The sequence below is a fragment of the Haemaphysalis longicornis genome, unplaced genomic scaffold (genome assembly GCF_048455015.1).
Source record: "Haemaphysalis longicornis isolate Haplotype H1 unplaced genomic scaffold, Haemaphysalis longicornis Haplotype H1 scaffold_2, whole genome shotgun sequence".
NCBI lineage: Eukaryota > Metazoa > Arthropoda > Arachnida > Ixodida > Ixodidae > Haemaphysalis > Haemaphysalis longicornis.
This window is the reverse complement of record NW_027526295.1, coordinates 256,179,328-256,194,013: the sequence shown is the minus strand read 5'-3', so window position 1 is coordinate 256,194,013 and position 14,686 is coordinate 256,179,328. Positions and strand designations below refer to the sequence as shown.

The 14,686-nt window shown below is 47.4% G+C and overlaps 1 protein-coding gene and 1 non-coding gene across 3 annotated transcripts in view; one reads left to right on the top strand and one right to left on the bottom strand.

Annotated features, from left to right (window-relative positions):
• Positions 1-9,837: 9,837 nt before the first annotated feature.
• LOC144171259 (U5 spliceosomal RNA) lies at positions 9,838-9,964 on the bottom strand. The gene has a single exon (XR_013322926.1). It is a non-coding gene; the product is annotated as a U5 spliceosomal RNA (small nuclear RNA).
• A 2,914-nt stretch (positions 9,965-12,878) lies between these two features.
• Positions 12,879-14,686, top strand: part of Nemy (cytochrome b561 family member no extended memory) — a 152,449-nt gene continuing 150,641 nt past the window's right edge. The window contains exon 1 of one of the 2 annotated variants that reach the window (XM_077700253.1): positions 12,879-13,098. In XM_077700253.1, the coding sequence (XP_077556379.1) occupies positions 13,088-13,098 (11 nt within the window). In that variant the 5' untranslated portion in view covers positions 12,879-13,087. The remainder of the gene's footprint in view (positions 13,099-14,686) is intronic. The other variant, XM_077700254.1, reaches the window with a different exon arrangement.

Here is a 14,686-nt window from a genome sequence, read left to right as displayed (position 1 = left end):
AGTATTGAAGTTAACATTGTGCAAACGTTGTGTAAGCTTTTACTTCATTTTAAACATTCATAGAAGATTTGTGGCCTTTAAAATGGTGCATGCAGTTTAATCTAGCAGTTTACTAAGGCTTCTAGCTTGCAGCTAACCATTGAAAGTCAATGATGGCACAGCTGTCAATGTCTATTGACTGAACGTTTGAAGCCAAGTTCGTTCATGTATCAAATTTCCCAGGAGGCAGTGTCGTAATGTAGAAAATGTTCCTAACTTCAAAACTTCTTGCACTGAACTTATTCTGTCGAAACCTATTCACTCTAAGTTAGCAACCCATTTTGGCAGAAAATGGCAGAAGTGTTCGTTCAACTTGAACACTTGTTCACAGAATATTCATTGAAATGAGGTTTTATGCTATGTTTTCTTATCCACATGGGGCATATTTCACATGTCACAAACAAGCCACAGTACGCTGAATGCATAAAGAAAGCACTGCATCCTGAAAGTGCTTGATCCATGCTTGCAAATGTACTTTATGCTTTAAAGGGGTGGACCCTCTTCATTACTGGCAGGCTAGTTTCTTTGAGTTGCAGTGTGTACTTACTTGCAGCAGGACAACATGGACAACTTCTGCAGACTTGTAACATTTACTCTGTTATGAATCAGCACGCCACTGTGCTGCCGGCTTCGTGCAGCACTCCTCTGCCTGCTACGTGCGCCTTTCGCATAGGCGCCTCTCTGTCGGGGACTCAGGCTTGCAGCGACAGCCAACAGATCCCAACAAGCTGCAACATGCCTGGGAAAGGCTGTATTGCAGGCGCCTCTTTGTCTGGCGTAATCTAAACTTCGGTGGCGGCAGATGAGGCATGCAGAGACTTGTCCGAAGGACACGGATGCTGTTGCAGAGACCTCTTCTCTCTCCCATCTCTCCGACTCAGCGTGCGCTACTACTACCAACCCCTCACGAACTCTGGAAAGAGCGTTGTGTGTGTCTGTACCATGTCGCACGGTGTGCAAAAACCAAGGGGAAGATTTGTTTGACCATTAGCGCTTTGGGTATAAATACGGGGGGCCCCAAGCGCAGAAGTTCATTGCTGTTGGAGCAGCGAATAAATTCTGTCACTCTGCTCGAGTCCTGTACTGGAACCTCGCCCATAAGGGCATTGTCCCTGTCTTGCTTCGGCTCATCTCTCGGGCACGTAGAATGGTCATACGACAACGAAATTTGCCACACACATTGAGGAGAGTACGTAGAGTGCCGATATCTACTTGAATCAGCACTACGTCTCAGCCGTAAATATCTATTTATAAATTAAATCGTAGTTGAGTGGAGGGTACTTTGCTGCACAGATATTTTTTTCATAGTTTCAAAGCTTGAACACAATTTCTAGCTAGATATCGGTACTCTATGGTTAATGGGGATCAAAAGGAGCTGTTGCACAACTCTCTGCATGAACATTTAGCATGCGCAAAGCTTTATGGAAAACTTATCAAGTTTCATCATTACTTGCAACATAACTCGAGAAGTATTGCATTTATGTAAAAACTTATTAAAACTACATCAGTTGTCTGATTTCTGAAGCCCGTAAGTTGAATAACAAAAGAAAAAGTGTTTTCGAGGAGCGTCTCCCCTTAAGTTTGCCTTCGGCTTCTGGTCGTCATCTCCAAGGCAGCAACATTTGCTGGCCACTTACCACCACGCTACCACACGCATGGCAGAAGCGACAGAGCCCGGTTCAGGATCGCCTTTCCATATGCAACAACAGGTTGCCAGCTATGGGGTGGGAACTTTGCAACAACTCTCATACATGCCAGACAGGCGTTTTCACCTTCAGAAGGACGTGCGATAGTGTTGTGTGACCAAGTGATATTCTCGTAATGGGAATTGCACTTGCAAGGAGATTGGGGCTTGAGGGGACTGAATGGGCTGCAAAAATTCTTGAAGGGGTACTAAAAACCAAATAAATTCATTACTAAAATATCATACCTTAATTTGCTCTTTAGCTTTAATTCGGTGATTAACGGCGCTCTCTACGGAAGCAGATCACTAAAGTTGGCATTTCTCTTCAGTTTTGCTTCCATTTCTCAATGCTACAAAGCATCTTTTCACAAAAACAGAGTACCTCCACCTTTTACAGGACAAACTAAAAGATCTCAGAAACAAGAAGTCCCGTGCGTCCAAATGTCAATGCACATTAACGATCTCCAGGTTGTCTTAATTAATGTGTAGCCCTCCACTATGACGTGCCTGATCGCCCGGGTCATCAAACATCAAACCCCTTTCACTAGGCTTTCCGCAGTACGAGCTTAAACTTGACAGTAGCAAGAGGTGATCGTCTCCACCAGAATCGTGCATGTCTAGGGCGAAGAAGAACAAGCAGCAAAATTCACTACCGTCGTCAACTCTCCCATTATATATCGGCATAAATGAGCAGTGGCTCAATGTGTGGGAGACACCTTGAAGCCATTCGAAAGCATTGAGGTGGATCAAAGCGAAGTGTCACAGCGGCAAAATTGAAAAGCCCTTCGAGAATGCGAGGTGAAACAAGGCATTTCAAGCATTCCTCCTACTTTCGCATTCACAACCCTTGAGAAGTGCTTAGCTGTGCTCAGATTTTTTGTTGTTGTTATTGTTGTTGTCTCCAGTTTGATGCTGATAGTGCATCCAGTCCTTATCGTCTGAATGAAACTGGTTTTCTCAAAGGGAAACACAGTTACTGATAGTGCGTGGGGACAGACGCTCTTTGCACTGAGTGTTATCAGTGTAAAAATGAATGCAATAAAGATTGTGACACTATCAGCTCATAACATAGTTTGAAAGGTGTGTTTTAGCAGATGTCACTGCTAAAAGCCAGGTTATATACTCTGACAGGAACAAAAAGAAGAGACAGGCCTAAATTCTGACGAGCGGCAGAATTCTGAATTGTGCTCATTTTGGAAATGTCCATTTCGCGTCTGTTTCTGTCATGATGTAGTTGCTCTTGCGAGTGCTTGACCCATGGATGCGCTGCATCACATACAATTTCTAGTTGTCTAATCAGGGCCCACCCGAAACGGACACGAAATGGACAAACTTCAAACAGCGAAGCTGTTTAGCAAATCGTAATTTTTCGTGTCCGCAGTTAAAAATACCAAAAAATTGCCGAGCGTGTGCACGTGAGCGCAGGCTTTGCGGCAACCGCCCGGCAGTTAACAAAACAAAGAAAATGCCTAGCACTCGTGTGTGCGTGCCTCACGACGACTGCCCAGCATCCAATGCGCGCACATTCGTCAGGCCAAGAATACTTACTTTGGAAGACTGGCCAAAATTTCGGCGACCACCCGGCAGTAAAAAAAACCAAGAAAATGCCTAACGCTCGTGTGCATGCCTTGTGACGACTGCCAAGTGTCCCCTGCACACGTTTGTCAAGCCAAGCATACCCGCTTAGGGAGATTGGCCAAAATTTCGGTGACCGCCCAGCAGTTAAAAAAGCCAAGAAAATGCCGAGCGATCATGTGTGCGTGCTTCGCCGCCCGGCGCACATTTGTCGAGCCATGCACACCCACTTAGGGAGATTGGCCAAGATTGGCAAAAAAAGCTCCAGCGTTCCCCATAATTGTGGCAACGTTTCCTCGGAATGAGAAAGACACATCATAGTGCACGCCCGTCCAAGACGTGATGTCCAGTGATTATCACTTCCAAAAAAATGAAAGAAGCTCACACTTACAGCAACAACGATGGTCGTTTTGGCAGCGAAAATAAAGCAAATCAGCTGCAATCATGGACTTAAACCTTCGTGATAGTCGTGAAGGTTGCGTACAGCTTCGCTACCTTCAAGTCATGCGCGTTTGTGTGAGCTACCTTCATTTTTTTATTTGCTCAGTGCAAATGCCAATGTTCCAAGATGACAACGAAATTGTCAGAAAGCATGTAGCAAAGTCTACTGCAGGGCTGTTTAGTTATTTATTTTCTTGTTTACAGTGTGATCACTGCACACAGTATTGCGGGGGAAAGGGGCAGAAATAAGACAAAAATGGAGGTGTATGATAAACAACAAACATTCATAGTTGAAGAAACTGGTGATCGCCGACCAAAGAATTATTTAAAAATGTAAAAAAGACGTTTTGGCTTCTATATGGAAGCCTTGTTCACTGAGCGGAAAGGTGCGAAGCTCGAAGCTTTTAAGCTTTACCTTTTTCAAATTTACCTCGAAGCTTTACCATTATAAATAACCCTTTGGTCGCTGATCACTAGTTTCTTCAACTATGAATCTTTTATCTGACCAGACGAGATTTCGTCAAACCTTATATCTTAAACACAGCAAACAGCATTATCACCAAAATGCACTGACAAAGATTGTTGTGAGTACAACTGTAAGTATATGGTGCAACAATGACATTGTTTTTCTTTGTTATTTTACGGTGGTGGTACACAACTGTTGTTTCCTAAATCAGAATTTTTATGAGTGTTGAATATCCCAAGTTGCAATAAATTAGAAAAGTCGCAACTCAATTTGACAAAGCCACTTCTTGGAAAGGTTACATTTAAAGTTTAAAGGCCACAATTAAAGCAGTGCGACGTCCTGGAAAGATTTCGGATGAACCATTATTATGTGTTTATTGCAACCCATTCGTACATCTACTACGAATGATTCCTTCATTTTTTTGCCACCCCCATTGCCGTGTTTGTGAATACCGCCACAGAAATTCATCTGCTGGTATTGGTGCACAAACTTTGCAGATGTGGGCAAGAGTTTCTTTCGTTCTTTTTTCTTTTCTCTCAAGATCTCCTCTTGCTTTGGTGAGTACCTTCATCTCTCCTGTGGGGAGTAAAAGCTTGAAGACCAGTGGAAAGATTTTCCCTTGCATTCAGCTTACCTTGGGGTGGAATATAGTGAGCAACTGCACAACATGAGGATTAGAGCTCGGTGTTCATTTTGATAGGTTTGTTTCTAACTAAGGTGCGAGAACAAGTTTAGATAAAGAGCACATTTAGATCTGCTAGCGGATAGTCCCCTTGTTAGCATCAGCACTACAAGATGGCTCTTCAATCAATGGCCCATGACTTTATGCACTGCAAAGCTTTTTAGTGGGAGACGCGGAACTCTTTCGAGATATTTTTTCATTGTGATTGCTTGCAAAGAAGTGGGTCAGATTGTTTGGTCTTATATTAGCCAGAAATGTTGGGCTGCAGCCACACACGCTTAAATTGACAATCCAGACTGCACTGCACTATGCTATGCAATGTGTACTTTTCAAGCATAGCTTTCTACGCCTCATTGATGGCGTCCAGAGCGTGGCAAAACACACTGCGGGAAAGCCAACTTTAGACAAGCGCTTCGAAACGCTTCCTGTGCTCGGAATCGAACCTGGGTTTCTCGCATTATGAAGCTGACGTTTATCAGATTCCGACACGGTCGGAGCAGTTTGGGTTTTAAAGCGGCGCATTATTTGCCTCACTGATCGTGACTGTCCCCACCAAAATGCTTTGCAGGAAAGCCAACTTTATCTGACAATGATTGATTGGGGGTGAAGTGAGAGATGGTTGAAATGGGAAGCTTTCTGTGGTCGAAAGCCAATGTCTTCAAAGTTCAAAGTCGAAGTCTGAAATCCTAATCGTTACACCTAAAACACATTGCAGTATAACCAACTTACACAATGGTTTTCCACAAAGGCACATCAAGCGCAGGTGCATAGTCGACACCTTATCCCTGGCCAATCCCCCCGAGTGGGTACTTGCCAAATACTTCGCAGCCATCATAATCCCCTAAAGGGAAGGACACGCTTAAATTGGTCGGCCTATTTCCATGCCCGTACTACCATCTTTTGGGGCCACATCACTGGGATATTGTCACCGAGGGGTAGCTGCAGCCATTCATGCATACGTTTCCGAGACCAGGCGCCTGCCCTGTTGGCTTTGATTCTTCTTTTTCCGGTCCAAAAAGCTCATTTGTTCTATTCCAAACTCTACTTACAACTTTCAACCAATTCTATTTTCTCTCTTTCTGTGTATAAATCGCTAGGTTTATAATTTTCCGGTGTTTTAAGTAGGCGCATTAGCCCTTCTCACGCCCGATTCCTGGCCAATCCCCCACGTGGGTATGTGATGAGTCACAAGGAACAACAACACGAACGACACGCTTGAGGCATTCTGGGAGCCCTCGACGAACCTACCCACCGCCTACCCGCTCGCGGCGCCCATTTACCACTACCAGCTGGCTTTCATTCGGCGCGAAGCCTGCCACGACCTAAGCCAGGACGAGCTGGTGGCCGGCGGCCGCATCCTGAACGCCATCGACGAAGTGAACTTCGTGCTGAAGGCCAGCGGCACCCGCACGCCCGTCGCCCACATCGCCGACGTGCGGCCGCAAAACCGGGGCCGCTACGTGGCCCGGCTGCAGGACGCCCTCGCGGAGAAGAGCCACGCCGGCGCGGAGGAAGCCCTCCTCACTCGCACCAAAATTGAGCGCGTGGTGAACGAGGTGAGCTCGGAAGGCGACGGCCAGCCTGGCCAGGAGAAGACCATCGGTCGCACCAACTAGGCGGTCGCCTCTGGCTCACCACTGGCCACCATTGAGGCTCTCCTGGACCCGTACGCGCCAATCGAGCACCTGAGCCAGGAATACGTTTTACCTGTACCTTCTGTGCTACAAGCAGCGCTTCCTGAAGAAAGAGAGACAGCTCAGCGTTCAGGACATCCAGAAAGTCGTGAACAAAGCAAACCAAGTGGCTGTTGAGGCAAGCGATATGTGCATCGGCTTGGCCATTGTGAACGTGGCCGTTTGCTACCAGGTGGAAGAGGCTGTGCACGGGTGCCTGGAGTTCCTCAAGATTAAGAAACTGTTCTGTGGTGACGATGGGGCCGTCTCCAAGGCCTACATGCGCGACCTCCGCGCAATCTTCTTGGAGATTCGACACCGCGAGTGTGTGGGCGACGCCCCCCTAGAGTGGTTCAGCTACGTCGTGCGACCGGGCCTTTTTCTGAACCTGAACGTCGTCCAGTGTCTCGGCGAGTGGTCCACCTCTCCCAAGGCCGAGCCTGGTTATTTCCTCTCCTTGGACGACGTGCAGTCCGCCGTGGTCAGGGTATACGAGCGGCTGGAGAGGTCTTGCCTGATGACTGAGCGGACTCTGCTGCTGACGAGACTGCAGGCGCACACCCGGGGGCTCCTCGTACGCAGAGTTGTGCAGGACCGGTACCCTTTCTACATGAAGCACATCAAGGAGATCGTCCACTTGCAGTCCCGGTTCCGGGCCATCCGACAGCGTCGACGCTACTGCAAGACTCTCTACGAGCTCGAGGTCCTGGCGCCCTTCGTGGTCCGGCTGCAGTCCTACGCCCGCGCGTACCTGGCCCGGAAGACGTTCAAGGACCGCCGCGATGGCCACGAGGACGTGACAATCGTCCCGTACCAGTGCCGCGCCAAGGCGGTGATACGGGACTACCGGTTCCTCATCGACGGTGAGTCCAGCGTGCCGGTGCTGCGCAAGTTTTGGCACATGCTGGACATCAGCGAGCACGATTTATCCGCGGAGATGGAGCTGCAGCGGGTCAAGGGCAAGGTCGTGGCCATCATCCGGCGCAACCAGGACTTCGATAAGGAGGCGTTCGACATGGACATCCGCATTGGCCTGCTGGTGCGCAGCTGTATCGCGCTCCAGGACGTCAAGGGCCATGACGGGAGGCGTGAATCGGCGCTGGCGGCCGTCAAGTCCGACTGGCTGCAGAGCACCAGCGGTGGCCTGACGGCGCTCAGTCGGAGGAGTCGCGAGAGGTTGGAGGCGTACCAGCACCTATTCTATCTTCTTCAGGTCCACCCACACTACCTGGGTAAACTGATAGCCCTCATGCCGGTACATGCAACGAACAACTTCGTGGAGTCCATAATGTACTCGGTCTACAACTACGGCTCGAGTCCGCGCGACGAGTACCTCCAGCTGCGCCTCTTCCGGTTCGCCCTGCAGGAGGAAGTTGGCTCAAAGCTGAGCAAGCCGACCGACATCCTGCGCGATAACCCTCTGGTCATCCGCATGGCCATCGGCTTCGTCCGGACCAGGGGAGGCCACAACTGCCTCGAGCAGCTGCTCAGCCCGCTGGTCAAGGACGCGCTCGAGGACTGGGAGCTCAATATCGACCTCAACCCCGTGGACATCTACAAGAAGTGGGTGAACGAACGCGAGACCACATCCGGCAAGCCCGGCGGGCTCAGCTACGACGTCGCCGAGGAACAGGCTGTGCAGCACACCGCAGTTTGCAAGACCCTGCACACGTCGATCCGTGCTGTCCCTCGAGACTAAGGCCCTGATGTTCGCCCGGAGGATATCGGCGAGCAAGGACATGATACCCTACTGGATGCGCTACACCTGCAAAACCTTGAAGGAGGTCTTGGAGGATAAGTTCCCAGAGTCACCCATCGGCACCCATCCCCCATCGGCGTCCCCCAAGGAAGCGTGCTCGGGCCGCTGCTTTTTCTCATTTATATTAACGATATAACAACTTGTATAAACCAGGACGTAAATATTCGTCTATTTGCAGATGTCTGCTTGCTTTTCAAAAATATTATAAATGCTAACGACCAGGTCTCTCTAAACGAAAGTCTCGATGGCGTGCTCACATATGGTGCAACCTGTGGGGCATGACACTAAACCCCGATAAAACAGGGCTCATGCGTATGACCAAAAAAAAGAACCCTCTTGAATTCCAGTACACAATTAACAACACCCCTGTGAGTTTAACAAATAGCTTTAAATACCTTGGTGTGACGATTACTGGAAACCTGCCCTGGTCGGCTCATGTTGACAATATTTGCGCTTCGGCAAGAAGAAAACTTGGACTCTTAAAACATAAGCGCTTCGGCTAGAAGAAAACTTGGACTCTTAAAACATAAACTTAAACACTCCCCCGCCCAACATCAAATTGTTGGCTTACAATACATTAATCCGATCGCGCATTGAGTACGCTTCAGTGGTCTGGGACCCGCATACAGAAAAAGATATTGGCAAGCTTGAACAAATTCAACGGCAAGCTGTTCGGTTTATTTATAACCGTTATCAAAGACACGATTCCCCTACCACTCTCATGCAGAACAACGGAATTCCAACCCTGGAATGCCGAAGAAGAATCAACCGATTAAAATTTATTGCTCATCTTTGGAAACGCAAACATCGCATTGACCCATCAATATATATACGACGTTATTGTAAAAAGAATCTACCACGCCTTCCCAAAGAAAGTTGAGAGAAGCGTGTAAGCGACGACTTTTCGCGCAATCTACGAACGGCCTAAATGTATGCCTGCACGTGGTTTATGAGATAAAGGTATACTATTATACTCCTCCTCAATGATCGGTGCATGTGTTGTCTTGTGTAGAACAGTTCTTTTTTCGCGATTTTCAACTGGCCGTTTTAACGCAATAGAAGCCCGGTTTCGCGCTGGTAGAGTCGTCTCAGCTCTCTTAGCGGGTAATTGTCATGTAATTTGTTTCGGGGTACTTTTGATAACACAAGAGTTAACCGTTTTCTGTAATCATGCTCCCTCCGTAGATGGTCATGCTTCGCTGCAGAACAGGCAATGGTAGAAAGCCAACTTACATTGATATCCTGAAAGTCGGCGTAACCTTGAACAGAAATGCGTTGCTCAGAAGACAGTTTCACAGGAGCAAATTAAGCCGCCTTAATATTATTTCTTTACAGCTTTTTGGCCGGCCAGCCAGTTTACGGGGAAATGCATTAGTTTTTTGACTGGACATCGTCGGTCCCACAAAGAAAGCTTTCGCTTCAAAAATATCGCCAGGCTTTCACGTGCAAACCACGTAAGCAAACTCAATTGCCCCAATTAACTTATGTGTGTTCTAATTACATGGTTTGCGTTAGGAGGCCCCAGCCAAACGCCTAGGGTCAATGAAAACTTAACGTCAAGCTCATTCGACAACATCCGCCTACGCTGATCTTTAGTAAAAGGCGAAAGATCAACTCGCAAAATTTTGAGGAGAGGCTTGAGCGTACAGTACAGACCAGTTGCCGTCAAAGGTTGCCCTTAACAGCAAACAGCCAACGTTCGCCGCTGAGCAAGTGTATTTGTAGCACTAAGTTACCACTGGTCAAGCTGGTCATGGTTTTGTTAAAGTTAACGTTTTCCAACTTAAGAAGCACCTTTTTGTTTTAGTTTCTTTGTAAAGGATAAGTTTGAAGTTTGAGTTTATTTCGCTTGGCTTTACTGGCTTGGCTTTACGCTGACGATGTCAGCTAAAATGGCGGCCTGTTACCAGTCGGACTGGATTTTTTCTCCTAATAAAAACACCCTGTAAACTGGGGATTCAACGAAAAAAACGTAAGAAAGGAACGTAATGAATGGTGACGAAGCCGAAGCCCCCAGAGAGAGAGAAAGATAGATTTCTTTATTTGATGCCCCAGATGGGTTCTGACGGGTAGAAGTCTTGGGCGGCCTCCCTCACTCCGCCGTCAGCCAAGATTCCGTGGATCCTAGCGGCGGATTTGGCCATTCGGACTGCTTTAAGTAGTGGTTCCAGGGTGCAGCTGAGGAGAACAATCTCGGACTTGCTATTATAGTCGGTTGTATTTTTTTGGAGCGCATGGCAGGACCATATCATGAGCTGTAAGTCTGCTCTGCTGTTGACGGCTAAGCGAGGGAGACCGTCCAAGACGTGCACCCATAGAACCCATCTCGAGCATCAAATAAAGTCACAAATTGCAGAGGTTTGCGTAAAGCGACATGGTTGGTTGGAAACAGCGCGTTTAAAACGGGGTCACGAAGAAAAGAACCGGACAGGACGAGCGCTAACTATCAACTGAGATTTATTGAAAAAGAAGAAACATTTATACTCGAAAAATTCAAAACGGCGCATTTGCAATGGTGAGAATCACACTCAAACGCTGAAAGAGATAACAGGAACGATTTACCCTTGCTTCGACGTTTAACAATCAAGGAAAGCCACCTCTTTCTCGTGCAGACATACAGAGGGCTGACTAGCACATTTATCACCAAGCCTGGTTATGTTAAATGCCTATATAACCTCTCCGTTTATCCGTTTATCGAGAGAGTATTGCGTGCGTGCGTGCATGCGTGTGTGTGTGCGCGCGTGTGTGTGCGTGTGTGCGTGTGAGGGTGGGTAAGTGGGTGGGTGGGGAGTCTGTCCAGCCGTGCTGCCATAGTGGTCGGAGAGCCATTGTGGTCGGAGAGCCATTGATTGGTGTTATTTGGGCATACAGAAATCCAACAAGGCGGCAGTGCGTTTCTAACTGCAAATCGACGGCGAGTTTCCGGTGATTGTTATGTTCACCTCTGCACTCAGCTTAGCAACTGTAATCAGAAAGGAGAAATGGAAGTGGACGTAGACGTGGTTTGACGTAAACTTCCACACCTGAAAATTTGGCGCCCACAATCCTATTAGCCCGCATCTCTTGGATACAGCCGGTTTCATCAGGGAGCGCTAATTCAAGATTATAATTTTGAGCATGGCGATTTATTTAACCACGATTTCAATCATTTATGTGTCTCCAATGTTGGAGCTGTAGGAAGTGATGCTGCCTTTATGACCATGCTTTTTTTTTTCCCTCACGAAAAATGTTTTCTGCCAAGGCGTTGTACGTGTGGGCTTGCTATCTTAGCTGGTGAAGGGGCCATAAAAAAGAAATACAATTTTTTTCACTTTAAAAAAATCTAGTCTTAGGTAACTCACTCAGCTCCATGACTGCCACGAATGACTTTTTTTTTTTAACCAAGGAATGCAAGAAATATGGAAAAAACTTTCAAACTTCGCGCTGCAGGGACGTAATATGGGCCGGCACTAAAAACCTGGTTAGCATCGTGTTAGCTGCACGTTAGCGTTCAAGTGATACGATCAAACGGGACTAGAGGTCGCCCTACAATCGTGCAGTCAAGTCGGCGGCCACCGTACGCACAGACAAAATTCTGTGACCTCATAGAGAAATCGCCGGAAACTGGCTGGCGACTAGCCCCTGCTTCGTAAGTTATTTTTTAATATCACGATTATTTGTTTGAAATATGCTGCATAATTACTTTCATTAAGCTCCACATTTTAAATTAGTCACCAATTTGACCTTGTTGCTAAAAAATAGAACAGTACTGAAATGGAGCTATAAGTAGGAGCAAATGTTCAATAGCAGAGCTTTGAATTTTGTAATCGTGCACTGAAGCTTCATGCAGTAATTCCCCAATGTCTAGTTAGCAAGCATAAAACGCCAAAAAAAAAAAAAACATAAACCGTAAATAAAAATTTAACGTTTCCATGTGTTCCTGTTTTTTTCTCGTTGATGTAGAATACATTTTTTGTCCTAAATCGCAAAGGCGTGTGAGGTGCATTTACCGCACTTTATTGTTGAAAATGGCGCATGCCATTATCTACCATCTGTGAAAAAAATTCTAAAATTTGAATTTGAAGGCTAACATGTTTGTGTACGCGTTACCCTTGCCGCTGGCTGCACACGTTAACAATTCGCTAATGTAGCGGAACGAACGGTACTTTCAGGTATCGGGGAGCGCACTGCAGGCGAAAGGAGACCATCTTTCCAGACCAATGACAACAAAAAAAAAAATATGGCGGAGATGCGACCACCTTTGATGGCACGGTAAAAATGCGCGCCGCAGGGAAAGAAGAATGCTTTCCCCGCGGTGGCTCCGCTCGGTTCATTCTTCTGTTACACTGGTTTACGGAAGAAACGTCGCCCCTTGCAGGGGTCTTTAGACTTGCTGGACGAGTTTTGGATCTTTGCTTCACCCGGCCGTCATTTTTTCGCGGCTGTTCCTCCTCCCCGCCGCGCCATTTGCTCCCTTCGCTCTCCCTCGGGCCCCACCGGAGGTCGGCCAATCGCGGCGGGCGCCGTGGGTCACGTGACCGCTCTCTTGCGCCTCGTTTTGCTGCGCCTTGCTTTATCGGAACGTGAGCGCGCTTCGGCGGTTGGGAAGCGTGCTGGAGGCGAGAGTCAAGTCCGACGTCGTCGTCTGTGGAAGTCGTGTGCGCGCGCGGATAACGGTGTCTTCCTTCCCTGAAGAGTAACATCGGGACCAGCGTGTCAAACACCCAGCAGCGAGTGCATTCTGTCGGATTTCCTACCCCCACTGCTCGCATCAAGCCGACAGTAAAGGATGGCGTCCAAGTGAGTTGAAGGAACTTTCGAACAGCTTTAGCGCTCGCGCGTGGTAAAAAGTCGACGCGCTACAGTTGAGTGCGTGACATCCCGTGGCGTTCAGAGCTGAAGTAATGGATTAAGTCGACATTTGACGTATCGCTCAAAAACATCCTCGGACTCAACGATGTACGACGTGGTATTTTGCGAGATCCACAAGGTAGCGGCGTAGAAACTAGTGTCACTAGTGACGCTAGTGTCAACGTTAATTTGCGTCTCTTGAACACGAGCTCAATGTCCAGGTCGAAGAAGTAGATAAAGCAATTTTTTCTAGGCTGGGCTGCGGACGTTTGATGGGCGCGCATTATGTCGAGAAATTTCGGACTGATGTCATTTCACCACCGTGAATGCTTGGGGGTGAAGCGTACTTTACAGGCAAGTGGCTCTTTTGAGAATTCCCCGGCTCCACTTTTCCTTGTGTGAGATTTTTGTTGTTTATATACAAACGAACGCGTGGTGTTTTGGACCTGTTTAAGTGAAGCATGCGCCAGAGGAGTCGTCAACATATTTTATTTGATAGACTGTTTACTGTTTTATACTGAAGCATGCGTATTTGATTGAACGTGGTGCGTTGATACTGAAGGGATAAAAATAGTTGCTATTGTGCAGTAAAACAGTGTCAGCTATTGCAATGAAGTTGTCCTATTAACCAAGACAAGAACAATACACACAAATATTTTATAATGAAGTCAAACTTTCATGTAACATTTGTCAGAACTACACGTAAGCTACAGTACCTACCTGCAAATGACGGGCATTCATATTTGTTCGCTCAGACTAGGATTTACAAAAGCGGCCAAACGTGAATAACTAGGCATGAATTTTTCGCGAGATTTTTAGACACTATTGACGTGGTGCATGGCTCAGGGTTCGAGGCGGCCCAGGGCTCGAGGAGGGAAAAAGAGAGTGCGTGTGAACATGTGTGTAAGAGAGAGAGAGAGAGAGAGAGAGAGAGAGAGAGAGAGAGAGAGAGAGAGAGAGAGAGAGAGAGAGAGAGCAACATAACAAAAACAGGGCATTGTTGTCACCGTCAGGTTTTAGTCGTCCGCTACATGGCTTTCCCGTATCTAGTTCTTGTGTCCCGTCCAAGGGCTGGGTCTAAGTGCTGTTTCGGCCTAACGGGATGCAAATAATTCGTCAGGGCCGTTGACATCATCGCCACGAGAAGATATCGAAACCGTGTGATTGGTATGCTTCGTCACACCGTATCTTGCTGGTGTCCTTGTTGGAGCTGCTATTTCCTGTTGATGATTTCTAAGAGGCACCTGAATAGTTCGGTAGGCCGCCCCTTTTTCTTAGAAGCGGAGGTCTTTAAGCGGTGATCGATCGGCTCATTGAAGACGACACGATGAATGGCCATCGCATCCTTGGCGCGTTAGGCCCCATGGGGAGCTATGGGGACGGTCGTTTGCATATGTACCCCTAATTCATCCGTAAAATAATGCGAAGGCCTTTTTTTTCGTTTGTCACGCGTGCCGAGCGTTCAGGAATAACTTGTGAAGCTGTTGCACAATTGGGTTATGTAGCACCTGCACATGCGTGTTCCATATATCCAATG